The sequence below is a fragment of the Sebastes fasciatus genome, chromosome 7 (genome assembly GCF_043250625.1).
Source record: "Sebastes fasciatus isolate fSebFas1 chromosome 7, fSebFas1.pri, whole genome shotgun sequence".
NCBI classification, from domain to species: Eukaryota; Metazoa; Chordata; class Actinopteri; order Perciformes; family Sebastidae; genus Sebastes; species Sebastes fasciatus.
The window spans coordinates 4,120,261-4,143,043 of record NC_133801.1 but is presented as its reverse complement, the minus strand read 5'-3'; the positions used below and the strand labels follow the sequence as shown (position 1 = coordinate 4,143,043).

General features: G+C 43.2%; 1 protein-coding gene across 1 annotated transcript; it reads left to right on the top strand.

Annotated features, from left to right (window-relative positions):
- The first annotated feature begins 847 nt into the window (after positions 1-847).
- On the top strand, positions 848-19,274 carry zc3h4 (zinc finger CCCH-type containing 4). The gene is made up of 14 exons (XM_074641083.1): positions 848-1,158; positions 7,766-8,132; positions 8,249-8,356; positions 9,342-9,543; positions 9,959-10,227; positions 10,974-11,070; positions 11,197-11,333; positions 11,485-11,601; positions 12,371-12,482; positions 12,645-12,754; positions 12,975-13,441; positions 13,747-14,054; positions 14,914-15,159; positions 15,432-19,274. Exons 1-14 carry the CDS (start codon positions 1,079-1,081, stop codon positions 17,111-17,113), a joined length of 4,302 nt encoding a protein of 1,433 aa, XP_074497184.1. The 5' UTR covers positions 848-1,078; the 3' UTR covers positions 17,114-19,274.
- Positions 19,275-22,783: the final 3,509 nt, after the last annotated feature.

Here is a 22,783-nt window from a genome sequence, read left to right as displayed (position 1 = left end):
TGAAAAAAAAGATATATGAAGGTAAAGTGGCAATATAAAGGTAAATGCCTAGTAAACTGTAATTATTTAAATAACAGGTAAGTTTTACTATCTGTTGCCATACAATAAGAGGTGCTACACACTCTTAACATGTTTCTGATTGATTACATCTGTAAAAGAATGTGTGTTTAAAATGCATTTGGTATGCCGTGATTATTTATTGTGTGAAATGTAATTATTCAATAATATATAATTTAGCTTTGGCAATAATGTAACCTGATTCATAGACTAAGCTACTGGATTTACCCTTCACTATACTCATTTTTAACAGTCTCTTCTGCACTATATTAATTTTTTTAGTAGTCGTGTATCTCAGCTGTTACCCTGCACTATATAGAGTTCTAACAATTTTCTTCATCTCCTTGGATTTTTATATCTGGTATATTTTTTTGTACTTTGTACTTTGCACTACTAACTTTTCTACTGCCTTTTTACTAACATGTTTTGCACTATGGAACTGTGATGCTGGAAACTTGGATTTCCCTCGGGATCAATAAAGTTACTATCTATCTATCTATGAACATTCATGCCAATAAAGTTTATTTGAATTTGAAGTAAAGATATATGAAGGTAAAGTGACTATATAAAAGTAAACGCCTAGTAAACTGTAATTATTTAAATATTCTGCAATCACTATTTGCCCTGCAAGTTTGCACTTGCGAGTCAAGCTCGGGGGCTAAATTTACCCTTCGTATTCCTCCATTCGGTAATTTCCGTGAGAAAGCGTACAAGAACGTTATTCGTCGTGACGTCATCTTCGGAGAAACACCGCCCCCTTTCTCTTAGGAGAAGACAGTCGGCCATTTTAAGTGTATCAGTCGTCATTTCACATCGCTACAGTAGGACGGAGAACGTCAGGACTCTCTCTATTTCATCATATTTCTCTTACAACTGTGGTGGAGAATTGCCTACTATGAACTGAAACTCTTCCTAAAAATCAAATCAACAGTAGTATCCTAGTGAAGTGACGCATAAGCCAGTAGATTCCAGTGTGTCGAAGTTGTAATTTTTGTTGCACCTCAATGTAGCTTAGAGGAAAATGGCTGTGGAAAGCATGACTGTCCATCCAAACTCCCCAACTACCAACCACGAACACAACAGTCTCCTGACTGACGAAAGGTCGAGTAATTCTACAATCATATTGTAAATGAAATTATTTTATTTTGTCCTGTGCTTTTACACAAAAAGCCCGGTGGTTTCTTTTTACTTTTTTTTCTTTCTGTTCAGAGGGATTAAACTCGCCTTTTTTCTGGATATAAACGAGTAACAACAGAGGTAAAGAACCGCCATGTTGACACGACAAGACCAACCGCCAACTGGGGAGGCCAAAATAGACGTTATTAATAACCGTTAAATAGCAAGCCCGGGAATAACCGTTACTCCCTGTTTGAAATTAACGTTAGCACAACCAACGGTCAACCAACGGCCACTCGACTCAAGCCAACTTTGTCTGTTGAAAAACGGCTGATTAATAATACTTTTCACCGCCATTCTTGGTCAATTCAACGGTTATAAAGCATCGGTTAATAACTCACCCATTGTTTAAGAACAGTTAATTTACTTTAATTCAATTTAATTGTATGTGTGGTGACAATAACTGCCAAAAAAATCAAAGTATTTTTTGCTAACGATGGGGCCTACTAGTTTCAGGGCTATATTAGCAACTTTAGCTTGTCAGGCTTAGCTAATGTTGCTAACGACGGGCCCTCTAGTTTCAGGCTAACTTAGCAACATTAGCTTGTCAGGCTAAGCTAATGCTGCTAATGCTAACGACGGGGCCTAGTAGTTTCAGGCTAAATTAGCAACATTAGCTTGTCGTGCTAAGCTAAGGTTGCTATTTTGTTATTTAATGTTAATTTCACATTAGCGTTTCAAATCGTTGAATCAAACATAACGTTAACGATTACCGTGAGATCATCTTTATGTATATTAATCGATCAGTATGGGCTATTAAAGTATTTTATAATCAAATCAGTTGCCGCATGCGAGGCAAACCTGCCGCTCAGTTAGCTCTACGCACTTTAAAATAGTCCCGGTCGTCGTCTTTCTGCCTAAATAACACTAGTTATACAGCTTATTTAAGCTCCTGATCACCCTTTTAGATGATTGGAATTTATTCCCCTCAAATGTTAGTTAACTTTAAAATATTTTTTTTTAAAGTGCAGACTAATCACAATTGTGCCTTTTTAAAACGCGTTTGTGTGCTGCCTGCTGTCATATGGATATATTTGTCTTAACATATCCCTTTTTATTCACAGCCGTGCCCACACTGACTCGTCCCCCAAAACATCCACAAAAAAGTACCCCCCCAAAAAAAGTGTAAAACGTCTGCAAAGCATCCCAGAAGTGTTTCAAAAACACAAAGTTCCCTTTTTTCCACAGCACAAAATGTGCTGTATGTTACTAATAAGTTGGCCCCATTCCCAAAGACCCACAGACAGACCCCACTAGTGTCCCCTAAAAAGGTTAAAGGTTAGGGGGAAAAAATAACCTTTTTCTATGGTTTTGAGTGCAAAGTGTGAAGAAACCCTGTCACAGTAAGTATTCCCCATTTTAATCATGGCCCTTTTGCTTCTAGAATTAACTTATTGACTCATCCACTGAGCTAATTAATGTACCATAATGCATGGTAAATCCTTGTGATTCAATCATCTGTTGAACTTTCAGATCTTCTAGTCTGCTAGTAGGGCATGTTATGGATATAAATGGAAACTTGTTATGGATGACATACTTGTACATACTTAGCAGTACTTTGATACTTGTGTGGGGTCTAATCAATTAAGTAAATAACAGTTTTTCCTCTCACAGGTGTGTTAAAGCCCATAGTTTGTGTTGGTAGACATACACTGACCTGACCTATTCATTTCCTGGCTGACACATAGAGAAATCTGGTTGGGAGTTTGTTTGCATTGGAAGTTTTTTCCTCAAACTGGCACATTGTTGGCAGCAGGTGATGTGTGTATAGTATCTCCACAAGCCAGAGAGGCCACCAGCTTCTGCCTGGGGTGAATCCAGCCACTCCCTATTCATAAAAACCTGCTTCCAATAATACAGCGAAATCCCTGTGCTATGACCGAGAGGCCTCAACGACACATGCCGCTAGTTGGCTGTTGAGATGATACTCCTCTGAGTTTGTGGTGTTTGAATTGGACTCAGGACAAAGAACCTGTTTGAGTTTAGCAAAGTATTTGAGGCACGGAGATAAAAAGATGACAATCTGATACTGAGCTTTTGTATTGAACCAATGTTGTCTGAAAACACAATGTAGGGAGCTACTTTGTGTACAATGACAGAGGAAATATGGTAAAAGTACATGAGAATACTTTAGTATAGCAACCCAGCCAACATGGTTATGTGGGCCCCACATGGGTTATGCTCAGAGTACCTGGGTACCAAGTAGGTATGGGCCCAAAATGGGCATCTTATCTGGGGCCCACTTGGATCAACTAAGTTGGTCCCACATGGGCTCCCCATGTGGGTCCTAGTTGGGTCATTAATGGGAAATTAGTGCATGGGCTCAGAATGGGCAACACAAATGGGGCCCACTTGGGTCAACTTAGTTGGTCCCAAATGGGCTCCCCATGTGGGTCCTAGTTTGGTCACTAATGGGAAATTAGTTCAGGGGCTCAGAATGGGCAACACAAATGCGGCCCACTTGGGTCAACTAAGTTGGTCCCAAATGGGCTCCCCATGTGGACTACCTGTGTGGGTCCTAGTTGGGTCACTACTGGGAAATTAGTGCATGGGGCCAACATAGAAACTGTGGACAAACCCACTTACAACCCATATTTCAGCCCATGGAGTCCCCATGTAGTACCCACATAGAACTTAAAGCTGGGACCAAGATGGATCTTGGGTATGTTGCCCAGTTGGGGGCCCACATAACACCCATTGTAATCCTGCATGGAATCCATATGGGCAATTGACATTGGGTCATTATGGAACCCGCGGACAATCCCATATAGGGCCCATTTTTCAGCCCATTTACTACCCACATGGGCCCCACATACAAATGTTGGCTGGGAAGTTTGGGATTTCATTCAGGCTTTTGTTCTAGAGTGAAATCAAATGAGCCTAAATATGAAGACAGATTTTGTTGTTTGATCTAGATTGTCTTCTATAACACACAGCAGATAACGTGAGTTTGTGTGTGGACTACGGCTGTCAATCGATTCAAATATTGAAATGTGATAAAGAGAGATTTGTCAAGTATTTATCCTCTTATCAACATGGGAGTGGGCAAATATGCTGCTTTATGCAAATGTATGTATATATTTATTATTGGAAATCAATCAACAATGACAGATATTGTCCAGAAACCCTTACAGGTACTACATTTAGCATAAAACAATATGCTCAAATCATAACATGGCAAAGCCCAACAGGCAACAACAGCTGTCAGTGTGTCAGTGTGCTGACTTGACTATGACTTGATCCCAAACTGCATGTGATTATCATAAAGTGGGCATGTCTGTAAAGGGGAGACTTGTGGGTACCCAGAGAACCCATTTACATTCACATATCTTGTGGTCAGAGGTCAAGGGACCCCTTTGAAAATGGCCATGCCAGTTTTTCCTCGCCAAAATTTAGCGCAAGTTTGGAGCGTTATTTAGCCTCCTTTGCAACAAGCTAGTATGACATGGTTGGTTCAGACTCATAAAAAAATACTTTCTCAAATGAACAGCCTCTGATAGGACTTCCCTACAATGTTCAAATGATGATTTTATAGTCTGTAAAGCTCAAATTTGTCTTCGTTTTGTTCCAAGGATGAAATATTGCTCTGCAGATGAACATTGTGTTCATGACAGAGAGATGAAGTTCAGATTATTAAGGCTGATTATTCCCCAGAGGAAGCTGGCATGCTGAGGATGTGGTGCGGTGTACACATAGCTGACATTTTGCCTCAAAGCAGGTCGACTAAACCCGCCACCTACCTGCTTTGTGTCAGTTCATTCTGTTCTCTTTGTAGGATGTTGTAAGGCAGCAGTGATGTCAGTGAATCCTGTTCACATCACTCTGGCCTCAGGCCTCCCTGCCAGCCTGCTGCAGGCAGCACTAGTCAGCCTACTTTTGGTGTGGGCCTCTGCGGGAGAGCCAGGACCTAATTGATATAGTAATAAATACTTTTCATTGTTATTAATCCCTGTCAGAGCCTGATCCATAAGTCATCACATCCACACCAGAGAAAATGGCAGACAAAACAATGACTAACCATGACAAGAATATTTATGGTCAGTCGTTGGTTGTGATCTAGTGCTTAGATAAAACTGGCACCTCTTCTCAGAAAATGGTGGCTAGTAGGGAAGGAAAACGGTACATGCTAATATTAATGCTCATCATTTTATCAGTTTTAATGTCAAAACCATTTGGATTAATGGCAGTAGTTTAAAGGAGCAGTGTGTAACAATTAGGGGGATCTATTGACAGATATGTAATATGATTTTAATGAATAAGTATGTTTTCTTTAGTGTATAATCACCAGATAATAGGAATCATTGTGTTTTCGTGACTTTAGAATGAGTCCTTCATATCTACATAGGGAGGAGGTCCTCTTCACAGAGTCCGCCGTGTTTCTACAGTAGCCCAGAACGGACAAACTCTGTTAACTTTTCCTGCTTTGGCCCAAGTCGATAACGTTACTCGTTCCTGTCGCTGCCGCTCTATCTCTCTTGCTTCACCACTCACTTCCCTCGTATACACACACTGTACGCACTGGCTCTGCTCCAGATGGCTCTAGAGAAGGACATTCGTGTTTTCGTGCCGTCCACTGTAGCTCTCCAACGCGCTTGGCTCACGGGAGAGGCTTCAGTTGGTTGGAATCTCCTCACCTCACCGCTAGATACCGCCAGGTCCTACGCACTGGACCTTTAAGTTTAACATTTTTCATTGCTGTTAAAGGTACAGTGTGTAGGATTTGGCAGCATCTAGGGGTGTGGTTGCAGATTGCACCCAACTGAGTACCCCTCCGCTCATTCTTCCCTTTCCAAGACTGTGGTAACGTAAACCGCAGAGTGCAAAACCGTGATAACGCTGTTTGCCTCGCTCAGAGGCTGTCCTCACCATAATAACACAACTTTAGGAGCAACGGAAGTCAGACCACGGTTTAGCACTGCAGTTCAAGTTACCGCAGTTTCACAAGCGTGTCGGAGAACTACGGTGGCCTTCAGGTAACATAAAAACGTGAAAGGCTCTCTTTAGAGCTCTCTATGTAGATATGAAAGGCTCATTCTAAGCTAACGAAAATGCATTATTTTCAGGTGATTATACCCAAATGAAACGATAGTTAAAAAACTAAAAAACTATATATTCCATTTCTGCTTATAGATCCCCTGAAATGTACTGTACTGTACGAACTGTTCCTTTAAAACAACGTCCTCCCTTCCACATGTACACCCCCCAGTCTGCAGGAACAGGCCTGCATGTGATCCATGTCAATAAGGATCTCATGATCCTCCGCTGGCAGTTGGCCACAGTAACAGCACATTGGTAATTTCTTGTCCGTCAATACTGCAGTAGAATTGGGATCCCTTCAGCCTGGGACATTTTGGGGGTTTGACCTTTTGTGTGGGATACGATTCAAAAACCCCTGCCAGAAGCATCACATGTTCACACTATTTAAAACTGAAATTACACATGACACTTGTGTAGGTAGACCTGATGTGATGCTTGTGCAGCACGAACATTAAATTCCATATCTTTCATATGATGTGGTTAAATCCAGTTAGAAAGGTGTTGAACGGATTTTGTAAAAAAAGTTTGCATTGAGGTGTTTTCTATGCATTTAATGCATGTGAAGCAGTGGCATGTGTAATGTGTATTCTAACTTATTGTTATCCAGTGGCAGCTTGACAATAAGGTGTGTAGGCCATACTGGAGGCAGTAATTATAACCATACTGCAGTGGATTTTCTGTTATTGTTCCTGATGCTGATTTGGATGTTTTTGTACTGTAGTATAAGACAATATACACTCAGTGTGAGCAGCATTCGCCTGGCTTATATCTTGAGTGTTCAGTTTTAGGTGAGTCCTTTTAAGTATTTACTTATGTACACTTTTTGGAGTGGATTTATGTGTGAAGTAGTGGCTTCATCAGAAGTTTAAACAGGCACACATCTGTGAGAAATAGAGGTGCTGTGTAAATACACCTGTCAGAGTCACAGGCACTAATAAAAACACCATCTTGCATTTTATGCCCCCTCCTGATATTAATCACCAATCAGGTGTATCTGAAGAAATCTTTACGACGGAAAGCAATAGGTGCTACAAGGATAATATTCAGAGATTTACAAGTGGGCCAAAGGCCACAAATTTAATAGTTAAAACCTTTTTTATTTTTTCTATTTAACCTGAGTGATGTGTTTCAGCCCAAATTATGCCTGAGGGTCAAGATATTTCTTGATTCTTCTTAAGAAAATTACGTTGGTTTGACTCACAAAAATGGAAATAATGCAACTTGCGCTGCGTAAATTATGAATCCTTGAACTATGGACTAAATGTCGACCTTACCAAGGCTCTGTACTCGTTTTTCATCCGCGAACGCTGAAAACAAAACATTAAATGTTCATTTAATTTTTTTCCCCCATTGCTTTTTCTTTAATAATTTTATTATACGTTTATAATTTTTTATTTTATGTCCCAAAACTTAAGATGTGGCTGCAGACTGAGCCACAGCACATGAGAAGATGACATATGTAACTTCCCCCCTCTTGTTATCTGTACATATACAGGCCAGAAGATGGAGAGCTGGAGGAGGGCGAGCTGGAAGATGATGGGGGAGAAGTGGAAGAGGAAGAGGTTGGTGGAGGTACGTCCGTGGCAGCAGCAGCAGCAGCAGCAGGAGGAGGAGGAGGTGGAGGAGGAGGAGGAGGAGGAGGAGGAGGAGGAGGAGGAGGAGGCGGAGATGCCGGCGAAGAAGCAGGCGGAGGAGGTGAAGCAGTAGGGGAAGGGGCCGCGGAGAGGCCTCAGCGTAGTAAGGAGCGCAGCAGCAATTCGGATGAAGAGAGATCCCACCGTCGCAAGAGGAAGAGGAAGAAAGAGAGGGAGCGAGAACGGGAGAAGAGGAGGTCCAAGAAGAAACGCAAATCCAAACACAAAGTACGTTTCTTCCTAGTTATTTGCACCCTTCTGTCTTGATCTACAAACTATGAACCTGTGTCTGTCTATTGCTAGCACTTTTTATCTGAATATATCTATATTTCGCTCTCTCTCAGCGTCATGCATCCTCCGATGACGAACACTCGGACTTCAGTGATGACTCTGACTACAGTCCCAGTGAGAAGAGGAAGTACAGAGAGTACAGCCCTCAGTACCCCCCTCCTGTAAGTCTAAAGAACTAACTCACACTTAACGTTACAATCCTCATATATTTATCTCAATCAAATGTCTTTTAAAGGGCGGGTCCATTATTTATTTTCTATTTTTTCTCAGGTTTTCAAATTCGATCATTCAAATTTTAGTCGAAGTATGTATGTTTTAGTGTCAAAATGCTATTTTCCCAAGCCCTTCTAAAGACGTTTTCCTACGTGACCTGACGTAGGTTTCTGCATGATGACGCTGCTACATTGACAGTATATTTACATCCTTAAAGTCAGTGTATTAACGGTACATACAGTAACTTAGATGGCGGTTGACAGTTTGGAGAAGCAGACAGGAGTACCGGCACGAAGCTACACCACGTTAGTTCACATCTGAAAGTCACACAATAACACAAACAGACTAACTGATGGATGCAGCGGTAGAACAGAAAACTCCTGTGTTCTGTGAGGTAAAATTACTGTTTTTGTGAATGGAGTCTGGTGGCTTTGAAGACAGCGATATAACCGCTTGAGTTAACGTCAGAAAGGGCTGTCTGATGGCGATGGCTAAATATAGCGTACACTAAACTGATATTGATTCAGAATTAAAATGTGTTTTTCTGCTGCTCCAGTCCACAGCCGCGGTTATATCGCTGTCTTCAAAGCCACCAGACTCCATTCACAAAAGCTGAACACAGGAGTATACATACAACCCCACTTAAAAAAATCTGAACTAACCTTTTCAGTTATTTCTGAACTTATCACAGCTAACTTTGACTCAGCTAGTGCTAGCGTTGACATTATTCATAACCTTATTGATTAGCTTAATTTGAATACCTACGTCACTGATTTTTGCAACGGCTGAGTGGCCGTTTCTATTTGAAAACAAACCCAAAACAGAACGAAGATGAACCCGCCCTTTTGTAAGGTTTCAGTATTCCTCATTACGTCAATATTGAATAAAGTTTTGTGTGAAGTAAAATCGTCTAACACGTTCTCCCGTCTCTAGCCTCATGGGGGCTACGGCGGCCCAAAGAAGGGCAGCTACATGAAGATGGACAAGCAGGGCTACGGAGGCTACGATGACTTTGAAGAGGAAAACTTTGAGGGAGAGGAAGAGGAGGAAATAGTGGAGGAAGACTATGACGACTTCACCAAGGAGCTCAACCAGTACCGTAAGGCCAAGGAGGGAGGAGGCGGCCGCGGACGAGGTGGGTCCACGGCAGTCGGGTTAAAGCTGTTGAAGTTCTGCTGCATGCTAAATATTTACCCAGCTGAGATGTAATCCAGTTCTCAGGGAGTCAGTGAGGCCAGATGTTGTGGAAAGTTCCTTTTCCTAAACTACATTTATGAAAATGTGTATTTATTTAGGCATATTATTATACATACACACTGACCTTTAGGAAAGTAAACAGACTTTTAAGATAATGTGCCACTGTGTGACAAAAGTTTGGTAGCAGATTCATCACCTTGTTTCTGTTTTACTCGCTACTCAGTTTCATTTGCACATTTATGGACACACAAAGGAGCTTATGTATTTGCTAAAAGTTTCTTATCAATTCAAATTCCATAGATAAGTTGCCTCTGTCGCTTACTCTTGTTTCATTTCTCTGTGTGTCTGTGCAGGGGGCAAAGGTCGCATGAAGAACCTAAGAGGACGTGGAGGAATGAGGGGAGGGAGGAGGGGAAGAGGAGGAAGCAGAGGAAGAGGAGGTCGAGGCGGAGGAGGAGGCGGCGGCGGAGGAGGAGGAGGAGGATTAGGAGGATTAGGAGGATTAGGAGGAGGAGGAGGATTAGGAGGAGGAGGAGGAGGAGGAGGAGGAGGAGGAGGAGGAGGAGGAGGAGAGATGGGAGGAGACAACGACGATGGAGACGGCTATGGAGAAGAGATGGAGGTGGGGTTTGGAATTGAGGATGAAGCCTATTGTCTATTTGCTTTGGTCAAAGTCCAGCAAACAAGTTGCTTTATTTTGTGTATTTGCACAGTTGTTTAAATATATTTCACATAGAAACATTCTCGGGAACAAAAAACACATGGAGCAGTCATGTCCTTCATTTTCATGTGAGAAAGTAGTTTATTCTGTCTAAGACAAACATGGAACATCTGCAGTGATTGTAAATGATCCCCTTTTGCTGTCCAGCACTGAGAAATCAAGCCTGTTTGGGGGTCTTAGGAAGAGTGATAATAATGAATAATACTAAACTAATTTTAAGTCCTTTGCTTTTTTTTGTTTTCTTATTTCCCAAAACAAACCAAATTTAGAGTACAAATTAAATAATTCAGTTGTAATCTGTAATTCAGGAAAAAAACTGCATTACTTTCCATTCCAAGTTGATTCTGAAGTTATATTCTCTGAAGCCTCAAAGGGATAGTTCTCTTGTTTTGAAATTGGGTGGTATGAGGTACGTGTCAGTGTATAACCTACAGTAGATGAGGGTCGGCACGCCGCCAGTTTGGAGAAACAGACAGGAGTACCAGCACGGGAGCAAAGCAATGTACTGCTGTGGACGGGGGCAGCATCTACTGTAGTAATACACTGACTATGGATCAGTACCTCATACAACCCCACTTTAAAACACCCAAACTATCCCTTTAAGTAAGTGATACTTATTAAGTGACGTGTGAAATCTGTTCTTACAGTATGGAGATGATGACTATGACAACATGGGGGATGATGACTACGATGAGTACTCTAAAGAACTCAATCAGTACAAGAAGGGCAAAGACAGAGGCAGAGGTGAGTTTGGATTTTAGGTAGTTGTCCATGTTTGTTTTTCATCTGTATCTTTCTTGACAAAAAGTTTGACTGACTGTCGCCGAAATATTCACTCTCTCTCACTTTGATTTCATTTTCTGCTCCAAGGGGGTAAAGGTGGCCGCGGGCGAGGGAGGGGTAAAGGAGGACGGGGTATGCTCAGAGGAGGAAGGGGTCGAAACCGCGGGAGAGGAAGAGGCGACATGGGCAACGATGACGACAACAACGGGGACATGGACAACGGGGTAAGGCTGTTGTAATTCTGTTATCAGATCAGCCCCCAAGAAAAAATATTTTATAGTTCTTAAACTTGAGGAATAAAATTACATTAATCTTCTCTTTCTTACTGACACTCTGTTCTCTCCCTCTGTGTCGGCTTGTTTGTATGTATTTTAGGACGGAGGTGGAGGAGGCGATGGACCAGGACTCGGGAGGAGGAATCATAATGATAAGCACCAGGATAAGAAAGGAAAGGCCATCTGCAAGTACTACATCGAGGGACGATGCACCTGGGTAAGACCGCACAAATATTCTCTTTACTTGAAATTCACAGAAAATTCAGAAAATGTGTAGTTTTGTCACAATTCCAGGAAAAAAAGTTCCTCAAATGCCATACAAATTCCCCAAAAAGGCTGGATTACTATTCACACATAATATGTAATTCAGGAAAATAAGCTGCATTACTTTTTATTCCAAGCTGATTCTGAAGTTATATTCGCTGAAGCCTTAAAGGGAAAGTTTGTGACTCCATTGACAAAAACTGTTATTCTACCTCGCAGAACACAGGAGTTGCTGGTTTACCGCTGCTTTGATCCATTAGTTTGTTGGTGTTATTGTGTGACTTTCCTGTTTTAAAGGGTTAGTTTGGATTCACCAAAGTCACACAATAACACAAACAAACTAACCAATCGAGGCAGCGGTAGACCAGCATCTTCCGTGTTCTGTGAGGTAAAATTACTGTTTTTGTTAATTGAGTCTGGTGGATTTGATTCCTCCAATGTGATACAAATTCCCTAAAAAAGGCTGGATTTTGAAGTTGTTTGCAACCCAGTTTAGTGAGCAAATTAAAGCAGCTACAAATGGTCTAACATATGGTTAAACTCAAATGATTCCAGTGAACTGAACTAATTTAGTTTAGGCTGAATAAAAACCCTGAAAATAACAGGCATCAAGACACAATGACGAAACATTTATTTTATCCTCTCTGGTCTTTAAGTTGTCTACAGGCGGCTCTCTCAAACATGTGAGTCAGGTTTCATTCTGGCCTTTTTTCAACCTCCAGGGGGACCACTGCAACTTCAGCCACGACATTGAGCTGCCCAAGAAGAAGGAGCTGTGCAAGTTCTACATCACCGGATTTTGTGCCCGAGCCGACCACTGTCCTTACATGCATGATATCCTTTACTATTACAAGGGAATTGTGGGTTTATTGAAGCTGACAATTTTTTACCTGTGTGAAGTTGCATCTAACTGAGAATAGGTTTGCATTAATCTCAGAATTCAAATGAGAACATTTCAGTGTTTTTGTGAGTGTTCCTCCTTGACTCCCATGCTACGTGAATTCCCCTGTAAGCTGTTCCACACCACGGGGAACTGTGTCAACGGCGACGAATGCATGTTCTCACATGACGCCCTCAATGATGACACGCAGGACCTGCTCAACAAGGTAGGATCCTCCAACACTGTTCCCCTTTCTCGCAGCTAATTTCTTTAAAAGGTCTGAAAATCTTTTTTTTTTATTAGTATTATATGTACGTCCAGGTTCTTTAAAGATCGAAAATACAGTGAAACGTTTTCATTTATACAATTTGCTTGTTTGATTTTGTAAATACCTTGAGAACATATTTCAGATGAACTTATCGGTGGATATGTGTGTTTTTTTCTAGATGCTGGCAGAGGACGCAGAGGCCGGAGCTGAGGATGAGAAGGAGGTGGAGGAGCTGAAGAAGCAGGGGATCAACCCTCTACCCAAACCCCCTCCTGGAGTCGGCCTCCTCCCCACTCCTCCTCGGCCTGTTCCTGTAGACACCAACACCGGGGGTGGGGATTTCAGCGGGCCATCGCCGGCTGAATTTGGGGGTCTTTCTGGACCTAACCTAGTGCCCCTCGGCAACAAAGTTCCCTCAGGACAGGGGCCTGTTCCCGGGCCTAACCCGTGTGCTGGACCACCTCTCCATCCTCCTGACGGAAGTCCCTTCCATGGCGGGCCCCCAAATCTCAGTTGCCCTCCTCCCCACATGGGCCCCCCACCTCCTTGTGGTGGAGGTGGAGGCGGCGGGGGGAAGAAGATCCCCTCATTGTTTGAGATTAAAGTTCAGCCGACGGGACAGCTGGCTCATAAACTGGCCGTCAGGTAAGAAATCAAAGACAAACATTAAAGGGATAGTTCAGGTGTTTTGAAGTGGGGTTGTATGAGGGACTGATCCATAGTGGGTGTGTTACCTACCGTAGATGACGGTTGGCACGCCCCCAGTTTGGAGAAACAGACAGGAAAACGTATTTTAGTCACCTAAAAAAATTTAAGTGTATGCTATATTTAGAATATTTCCACTGCTTTACCTCGCTGTTAGACAGATGTTTTAGTGTCAAGTTACTTTTAAACTTTCCCTGATTTGTCCCTGCAAAGTCTTTTAACTCCTCCTTTCCCTCCTCTATCAGGGGCCAGACTCCCAGTGGCAACCAGGGTCAGACTGCAGCACCTGGACCCCAAGGGCCCCCTGGTGGTCCTCCCCCCTGCTTCCCTACTCCTCCAGGCATGATGCCCCCCGACATGCAGAACATGGGCCCCAACCTCGGGATGAACCAGGGGCCCCCCAACATGGGCCCTGGCGGACCGCCCATGATGGGAGGATTTGGTGACGGCCCTCCACATGGAGGTCCTCATCCTCCAGGTCCTCCTCCGAACTTCTTTAATAACTTCTTCAATCAGCAGGACAGTATGAAGATGGAGGGAGTGGTGCAAGAAGGTGAGAGTCAATTACAAGAATCAAACTGAGTGATTAAAGACTGAAAGAACAAGTACCAAGTTAGCTTTGGAGCAATCAGTTGATTGATACACAGGACAAAAAAAACCACTAACATCTGTGGGAAAGATTACATATGCTATATGACGTGCGTTGAAGTGAATATATAATAAATAATATCCACAGGGATTTGGACAATTATTATAATTTATTAACGTAGAAAACATACAATTAATACGCTCTCCTCAAAGCCACCAGACTCCAGTCAGACAACAGTGATTTTACCCCGCTGATCATCGAAACACACTTCATTCAGACAAAATAAACTCATCAAAACTGTCTTTGTTAGGCTTTCCACTGTTTTAACAATCACCAACTCTGGTTTGGTCAAAATAAAACCTTAATTCACAGTTAGATGCAAAAAGAAACAGCCGTTATATGCGCTCCTCAAAGCTACCAGACTCCATTGACAAAAACATAAATTTGATCTTGCTGATCATTATAAAACATACTTGATTCAAATTTGACAAACAAAATAAAACCGTCTTTTTTTAGTCCACTGTTCCAAAAACCACCATCTCTGGTTTGAGAGTTTGAAGAGAGACTGAATAATAACAGATATAAAAAAAGAAGTAACCACCGTAACGTTTTCTAACCGTTTTCTGTCGCATTCATGACGTCAAACGTGACACACCAGAAAAAAAACAGAAAGGGATACTCGTCTACTGGCAATGGGAAAAGGAGTCTATCCCCTATTTTTAGCAGGTTTTTCCAGTGTTTAAGAAACTTGCATATATGCACTAATTTTTGGTGGAAAAAGGGTTTTACTGTTTCTGTACTGACACTCGCTGTTCCTGCTCAGGTGACAACTACCAGGGTTTTGGTGGTATGGACGAGAGAGGAGGACCAGGGAAACATGGAAACAAATCAGGTGGCCAAGAAGGCTCTGCTAACGGAGCGTCAGCCAAACAGGGAGGGATGTCTGTGCCTGACTTCCTGCCTCCGGCGCAGCGCGTCCTGTTCATGAGGATCCAACAGAAGCAGCAGGAAGAAGAAAGAGCTCGCCGGATGGCCGAGGGAGGATCAGAGAGGAGTAGAGACACTGAAGGTAGAGGGAAATCATCTGCACCTGTTTGTGTATAAATTAGTTATTCCTTTGTAATAGTGAGTCGTAATTCTCCTTTACATAATCCCTTTTTCATATATTCAGTATATTGCCTCTTAAAACACTGTATATTTAAGTCCTTTACACACAGGGGGCGTTATTTTTTCGTTTCCAGGTTAATCACATCTGTTTCTGGTGTAAAGTTTTTGTTTTTCCTAACAAACTTTGATTTTTCCAGAGATTAACATCCAAACATGTGCGTCCTTCCTTCTCAGGTGACTCAGGGAACTGGTACTCCAGTGAGGATGAGGATGGTGGTGGTAGCGTGACCTCCATCTTGAAGACGCTCCGTCAGCAGACCCAAGCTCCTCAAAAGCCTGACGGCCCCCTGGGCGACCCTCGTCTCCAGAAGGCCTCCCCTGCCCATCCTCCGGCTCGGCCCGCCGACCCCCGCTTGGCTCGGGACCCACGCCTGACGCGTGCTGGCGACTCGGCTCAACTCTCCGACCCCACCCACTCCATGCCCGCTCTAACAGGACCGCCTGCAGACCCCAGGTTAGCCCGGCTAGCTGCTGCTGGCTCAGCGGGATCCAGCTCCCACTCGCCTCCTGCTCTTAAACCAGAGCCTCCTCTGGTCTACAAGCCCCCACCGCTTACAACCCCGGCAGTGGAGGAGGAGGAGACGGAGCGGGCTCTACGGGACAAACCGGTGCCGATTCCTCTGGACCCGCTCATGGGTATGGCTCTGAGAGACCCGCGCTCGCAGCTGCAGCAGTTCAGCCACATCAAGAAGGATATTGTTCTCCACATGCCGGCCTTCGCCAAAACCATCACCTGGTCGCCTGAGGATCTCCTTCCTCTCCCCCTCCCCAAGCAGGACCTCCTTCCCCTCCCACCAGGCATCCCTCCCGTCTCCTCCATTATCCCACGTGTGGCCCGCGCTCAGCAGTCGCTCCAAACGTCGCTCCCTCACTCACAGCCTCCTCCCGTTCAGCCTCCTCCCTCCTCCTTGGACCCCCCTGGTCCCTCTTCCTCCTCCCTCCCAGACTTTGAACTGCTGTCTCGTATCCTGAAGACTGTCAACTCCAGCCCGTCCCAGACTCCCTCCCCTCCTCTCCTACCCTCCCCTGTTCCCCCTCTGTCGCTGCTGGGTCCTCCTCCCCCAATGCCTCCCCCACCTGCAGAAAAGCCTCTTGACCCCCGTGTGTCCCGTAAAGGCCCCTTAGACCCCCGTCTCCAGCCCCAGAAGTCAGCACTGAAGCAACCATCAGACCCTGTGCCCCCTCCTGTCCCCTCCACATCTCCAGCAACAACATCTAGCTCCTCTCCCCCCACCATCGCCCCCTACGACCCAAGGTTGCTCTCCTCAGGGGGGGCAGGCCGCGGTGTGGGAGCCGGGGCACCAGGGGGCGCCAGTGTGCTGAGCACCATTAGTCTCTATGACCCTCGGACTAACAAACCAGGCAGCCCTGGTATCAGCAGTGGCTCTAACAACTCCCCCAACTCAGCCAGCACAGAGTCCAAACCCAGTGACCCCCCGGCGGTTAAACCCAAGTCCAAGGAGCCTCTTTTTGTTCGGAAGTCTGCGTTGGATCAACCAGAGCCGGAAAAAAGTGCAGAGCAAGGAACGGATCGATACAACAGCTATAACAGGCCCCGGCCCAAACCTGCACCCTCGCCCAACTCCGCGGCGCAGGGAGGGCCCGCTGCAGCCGCCGCTGGAGGTCTGGGTGCTCCCGGAGCTGCTGGGGATCAGGGGCCTGCCGGCGTCCACAACCTACCAGTGGCCACTTTGTTTGGCTCGGTGAAGCAGGCGGCCAAGCCCGGCGGTACGGGCAGCCCCTTTGGAGGCAACAGTCCGGTGCAGCCGGACCAGGCGACCACGGAGCAGGACAATGCCTCGCTGAAGGACGTTTTCAAAGGCTTTGACCCCACAGCCTCGCCCTTCTGCCAGTGACCCCCCGACCACTGAACCCTAAAGCCCGTCACGTGGTCGCCCGTTGGCTTGTTTTAACATTTTTTGGACACTGAACAGATCGGTGAAACGGAGAAAGGAGACGCACCTAGGCGACTGCCTGTAGGACTGGTTAAGAAAACGAACTTTTGTGAACAAACACGACATGTTTCATCCACACACACACACACACACACACACACACACACACACACACACACACACACACACACACACACACACTTTAGCGCAGTGTTGCAGATTCAGATTCTATAAAAGACTGTCGGGTTATGGGGTCGGGTTTAAAGTTAAATCTCTATTTTAAACAAACTTATTGATGTATAAATAAATGTATTCTCTTCTTCTCGATGCTTAATGAAAACAGTTATTCAGAGAGCAGCAAAAACACATTTATATGGAAGGAACATTTTAGCTTCGCATCTTTTTTTCATTAATCCTCTTCATTTCAGTTCCTACATTTTCTCCTTACCTCTAAACTCGTTGATGTGCTTGTCTATATTTTTGGGCAGTCAAAGTTGACGGTGCTCTTCTCGGCAACAGATGAAAAGACGGGATACATCTCAACAAAATATTGCTTATTTGTGGTGTTTTTGTGATTAATTGAACGGCACTGAGGCAACTCCTTTAACACTGTTGCCCATTAGAAACAACACTGCCTTTGCATCTCTTTAACCCCTGAAAACTGTTTCATTATGACTCACCGTGTCACATTTGCTGCAGAAACAATTGCAAATATGTAAACTTAGAATCTATATTCTGCTTTTTTTTTTTGTATTTATTTTCTCTGCACTGTCGGTTTGTGTTCTCGAGGGCTGTATTAATGTTTTTAATGTCTCCTTCAGCTGTTCATATACTGTTGCATTACCCAAAACAGGTAACTTTGCTGGTGCAGGAAGTGACTGCCTCTCTAACCACTACGCCACTGTTATTTTTCCCTTCAGCAGTCCTGTTGCTTTAACATTTGTTTTATCTTCCTGTGAAAACGGAGAGCTCATAAATGACGGCTTCTGTAGCTTTAAGGTAGAAGAGCTGGAAAAGATGGTTGTCCGACACTTAATCTTCATACTTTTTTCTCACCTTACTAAGAATGGGACACTTTGATTCACTGATTCACCATCTAGCCTTTAGCTTTTAGTTGTTTGTTTTTATTTTGTCAAGAATGAAAAGATTTCTGAGAGTGGTCGTGAATAATTTGCAGCCTCACACAGCATCAATTTCTTTTGGCTTTCGTGGCTGCTGACAGTGTGACAATCATAAACTAGACTTGGACCTAAAATTTAATGAATGCATGGATTGTGCATTGATCTCTTGCAGGTGCTCCCTCTACTGTCAGTCTGCGGAAAGAAAACCATTCAAATGTCAGATCTTAACACGACCTGTGTTGATAAAACAGACTGAACACGGTTTTCTCTCTCAGGCTTGCAGCTGAAGAAGTGCACGCTTCATGGTGGAAATGTTAATGTTGGGATGGATTAACAGTTCAGATGTTTAAAGCGTCCCTTCATAGTTTCTGCCCTTTACCATAAACAGTTGTGCAGCATCTGAATCAGGGTGAGGAAGAGCAGTTGTTCCCATTTTGCCTGATTTTCATTGTCAGGCCTGTCTGAAAATCTTTAAACGTGGGGGTCACCGTCGAGGAGAAGTTTCTGACTTCCAGAAGGTGTCTGGATCGACCGTCTTGTGTATAAATGTTGATCATTTTAATTTATTTTTTTATACTCGGGTAAATATACTTCCTCACTTGACATTTTTTGAACTGAATCATTTTATATATCCGGAATATGTGATTGCCGCTCACCTCAGTGGGACGTCGGCAGCCTGTAACCGTGTGAAGAGAGGAGAAAGACGTATTTTTTTATTTGGTTTTGTGTGTAAAGATTCAAACTAACAAAAGATTCACTATTGCTCCCTCCTGTCAGGACAAGAGAGAAAGCCTGTTAGGAGGCCGAGTGTCAGCGATAGCAAGTTATTGTTCTTTGTTGTTTTGTAAGTTTGTTTTCAGTTGTTTTGTTTTTTTCTGGCTATGTAAATTCGACCAGTATCCTGTCTTTGGAGGAGTGGAGTTTTCTAACTGTACACTGTAGGTGAGGTTGTTAAAGTATTTAAATAAAGTTGATTCATGATCAACCAGTTAAAACTCTTATTTTCTGTATTTTTATTACCCAAGTTCATTCATTTAATTTCACCACTTTATATTTATGAAGCCATTTTGTTACTTAAATCTAAATGAATAAACCGTCTGTCAGCAGAAAGATGTCAAAGCCGCCACGTCATTCATCACAGCAGGCTGAAAACAACCTTTTGTTTGATTTTGTTCCCTTGTCCTTTAAAATATCCACTTGGAATGGGTTTGTGTTGTGTTAATTTTTCCTGTGTTTTCTGAGTCCACCACTATAATGTTTATTTTAAGCTTCTTAGAGAACCAGACGGGTGGGGTTTAGTAAATCAGGACTGTTCAGGCGGGTTGACCTTTTCTTTTCTGTTCTGTTGTGGTTCTGTCGTCCTGCCAGTGGCGTCCTCGGAAAAGTTTCATTTAATTGAAAATCTTGGGGTGGCACACCGAAACCAAAAGCCACAACAGAATATCAGGAAATCTATTATGCTTTTGTATATAAGGCTAGTTAAAACGACGTCAATATGAGTGTTGAAGGAATCGCATGCTGTTATACTTCGGTTTCTTATTTTACAGTTAATGTTACTAATTATCTGAAGTGCATAGACTAATAACGGTTAACATTTTGAGTTCCATAACAATCCTGTTTTAATGTGTTATGTAACAGTATAAACGCGTGTTAGGCAGTTCATTGTCCGTCACATAGGCTAGTTGACCTTTTCCTTACAAAGACAAATATACAGCTTTAATTTGAAGGAGTACATTGATCGTGATTGTGACAAAACATTTACTGGGAACAAGTCTACACAAGTTTAAAACCATCACACAGATGCTTCCCATATTATTCATCAGAGGTGTGAACTAGAGTCACATGTTTGATGACTTTATACTCGACACCAGTGACTCGTGACTTCACTTGGACGTGAGCCTTTTGACTAAATACTTAATACCCCCGAGCCCAAAGATTTAAAAGCATGTTATTTAAAAAATGTGCCACAAAAAAAAATAATTCCTGAATCAACTAACGTTAACGATATTTATTCCCAACAAGTCAACACTTAAAACTGAAGTAGGCGAGATTGGAGCAAATGTGATTAGAAAAAAGTTATATTATAAAACGGTCGCTATATCGTGACAGTAGTACATGAAACAGGTAACCTGAAAAAAATCATGTTCGTCTGTGTCCTCCGGTGCTCCTAACGGCATCTGCAAGATTTCATAGACCGGAGGAAAACAAGCAGTAAGAGCTGATCTGAAGTCTGCTGTCCAGCTGCCGTCTATGAGAGCCGGCTGTCAATCACTCGTGAACTCCGACCAAACGGTCAAACTAGGCAGCGCTGATCAAATATGAATCAATATTATGTTACGTTAATGCCTATTTCTCTCCTCAGATGTTTTCAGAATCATCTTGTAGTGCACGGTTTGGAAAATTAGAAAGTTTCGCCGCCATTGCGAAATCTGGTGAAGGAACAGCAAGTTCTGGTCACATGACCGGAGCACAGCCAATAGGAACGCTCTCTCAATGAAATGACCTGTGATTGGTTAAAGTCTCCCGTCACGGGCTAGATGTTCTAAAGCCTGAAAACAGAGCCATGAGGAGGAGAAGTCTAGTTATCTCTCAGAACACTTGAATTACAATATGCTGAAAGGTTATTATGGAACTTTTGCCCAATGATGCCAAAAATATATACTGCCTACTGAAGCTTTAATTCCCCAGATCTTTTATTTATGATTAAGTTCAGTCTTACTTGTTTTAACAAACTTGTTTTAAGAAATAAATCTTAAAAAGCATTAAAGATTTTTGTAAATTTAATATATTATTACTCTGTCGTTAAAATGGGATTACTCTTAGGGAATTTTGACTTGTTTAGGTCTCGAAACTCAAAGGTCAGGACTTGGGACTTGAGTGCAAATGACTTGGTCCCACCTCTGTTATATTTATTCGACTCGCGTTGGGTTGGAGTCCTCGGCGGCACCACTACATTCTTCCTGTCTGGTTTTCCAGGTAAATCAGACCCAGATTCCTTTCTAACTTTAGGCCTCCAGTGCTTGAAGCTGCGCGGCTCTCGGGTTTGGATCAACACCCTAGCAGCACGCAGCCTGTTTCCTGGTGAGCTACGATCTTCTAGTGAATCACTTCCTGCTCCCCTCCCATCCTGCAACACTGGCTCCAGGAAGACAAACTATTCATCCAGGACCTCAAAGGCTTCCTATCACACACACAAACACGCACACACATACTCTGAACTGCCAGTTTATTAGGTACACCCATCTAGCTGCATGTTGCAACCAAGCGGCAACCTCCGGGTCTGAGAAGTGAAGCCAATGCTGAAGTTCCTTAAACCTGCATTCTTTCTAGCAGCCAGCAGGGGGCGACTCCTCTGGTTGCTAAAAGAAGTCTGGTTGTATAGAAGTCTGTGAGAAAATGAGTCTACTTCTCACTTGATTTATTACCTCAGTAAACATTGTAAACATGAGTTTATGGTCTCAATCGCTAGTTTCAAGTCTTCTTCAATACAGCATGATGTTCATTTAGTAAATTATGGTCCCATTTAGAGTCAAATAGACCATAAAGCAGGGGATGCTTTAGGGCGTGGCTACCTTGTGATTGACAGGTCACTACCACGGCGTTGTCCGGTCTGGGAGTCGTCCGTGTTTTCGTCTTAGAAGTTTAACCCTTTCACAGTGTGTTTTCAGTTCATCAAAGTTAATTATTACCTTTTTGGTCGCCTAAAAATGTCTTATTCAGCGTTCGGTTGTACTTAGCTCTACCCTCTCGTGTCACTTCTGGTTGCAAAAAAACAAGATGGTGACGATGCCGAACTCGAGGCTTCAAAACAGCAGTCCACAACTCAATTGGTGACGTCACGGTGACTACGTCCACTTCTTATATACAGTCTATGGCTGCGACAAACTGACCTTTCCAAATCAAAACTCTGAAGACTCTGAATGGGGTTTAAATTTGAAGAATGTGCAGACTAATGAGGAATTGAGGTTTTCTGTGACTTGTGACATGATGCATCGTTATGTGTATTATTAAATATCCATCAGCCATACTGGAGATGCTCAAACCACCATGCGTCGACCATCATACCTCGTACAGTTAAGATCATTTTACCTGTTTCAAACTGAACACTGATTCACTGATGCTGGAAATGCTGTTCTGATTTAACAGACACCAGTCATGTGATGAACATTATGACTTGTTGACTTTCTTTGAAGGTGAGGATGTAAACTAGAAACTCCATGTAACCTGCGATTCAGATCAGCTGATGACTGATACGAGCTGAGGTCAAAGCAGAGTGGGCGGGTCTTACCACATCCTCTACCTGCTGTATGATTCATACCTCTATATTTTGATTCCTGTACTGTGGAAAACCGTCAGAGCTTCTGTGTCACATGAGCAAATAGTTTCGCTTTGACTTGAACTTTAACACGATTTGACTGTAACTTTGGGCAAATTCGTCTTCATGCTGTAATGTGTTGGTTTATTTGGAGCTGTTTTAGCCCAAATAGTCTTTTTTAAAAAGTGAACTTTT

What these genes read in the sequence shown, in the direction of transcription:
- zc3h4 (XM_074641083.1), top strand. Translation starts at nt 1,079, where the DNA reads ATGGCTGTGGAAAGCATGACTGTCCATCCAAACTCCCCAACTACCAAC. An exon ending in TCGAGGGACGATGCACCTGG is followed by an intron (nt 11,602 to 12,370) that starts GTAAGACCGCAC and finishes TTCAACCTCCAG; the next exon opens with GGGGACCACTGCAACTTCAG. An exon ending in CCACTGTCCTTACATGCATG is followed by an intron (nt 12,483 to 12,644) that starts ATATCCTTTACT and finishes CTCCCATGCTAC; the next exon opens with GTGAATTCCCCTGTAAGCTG.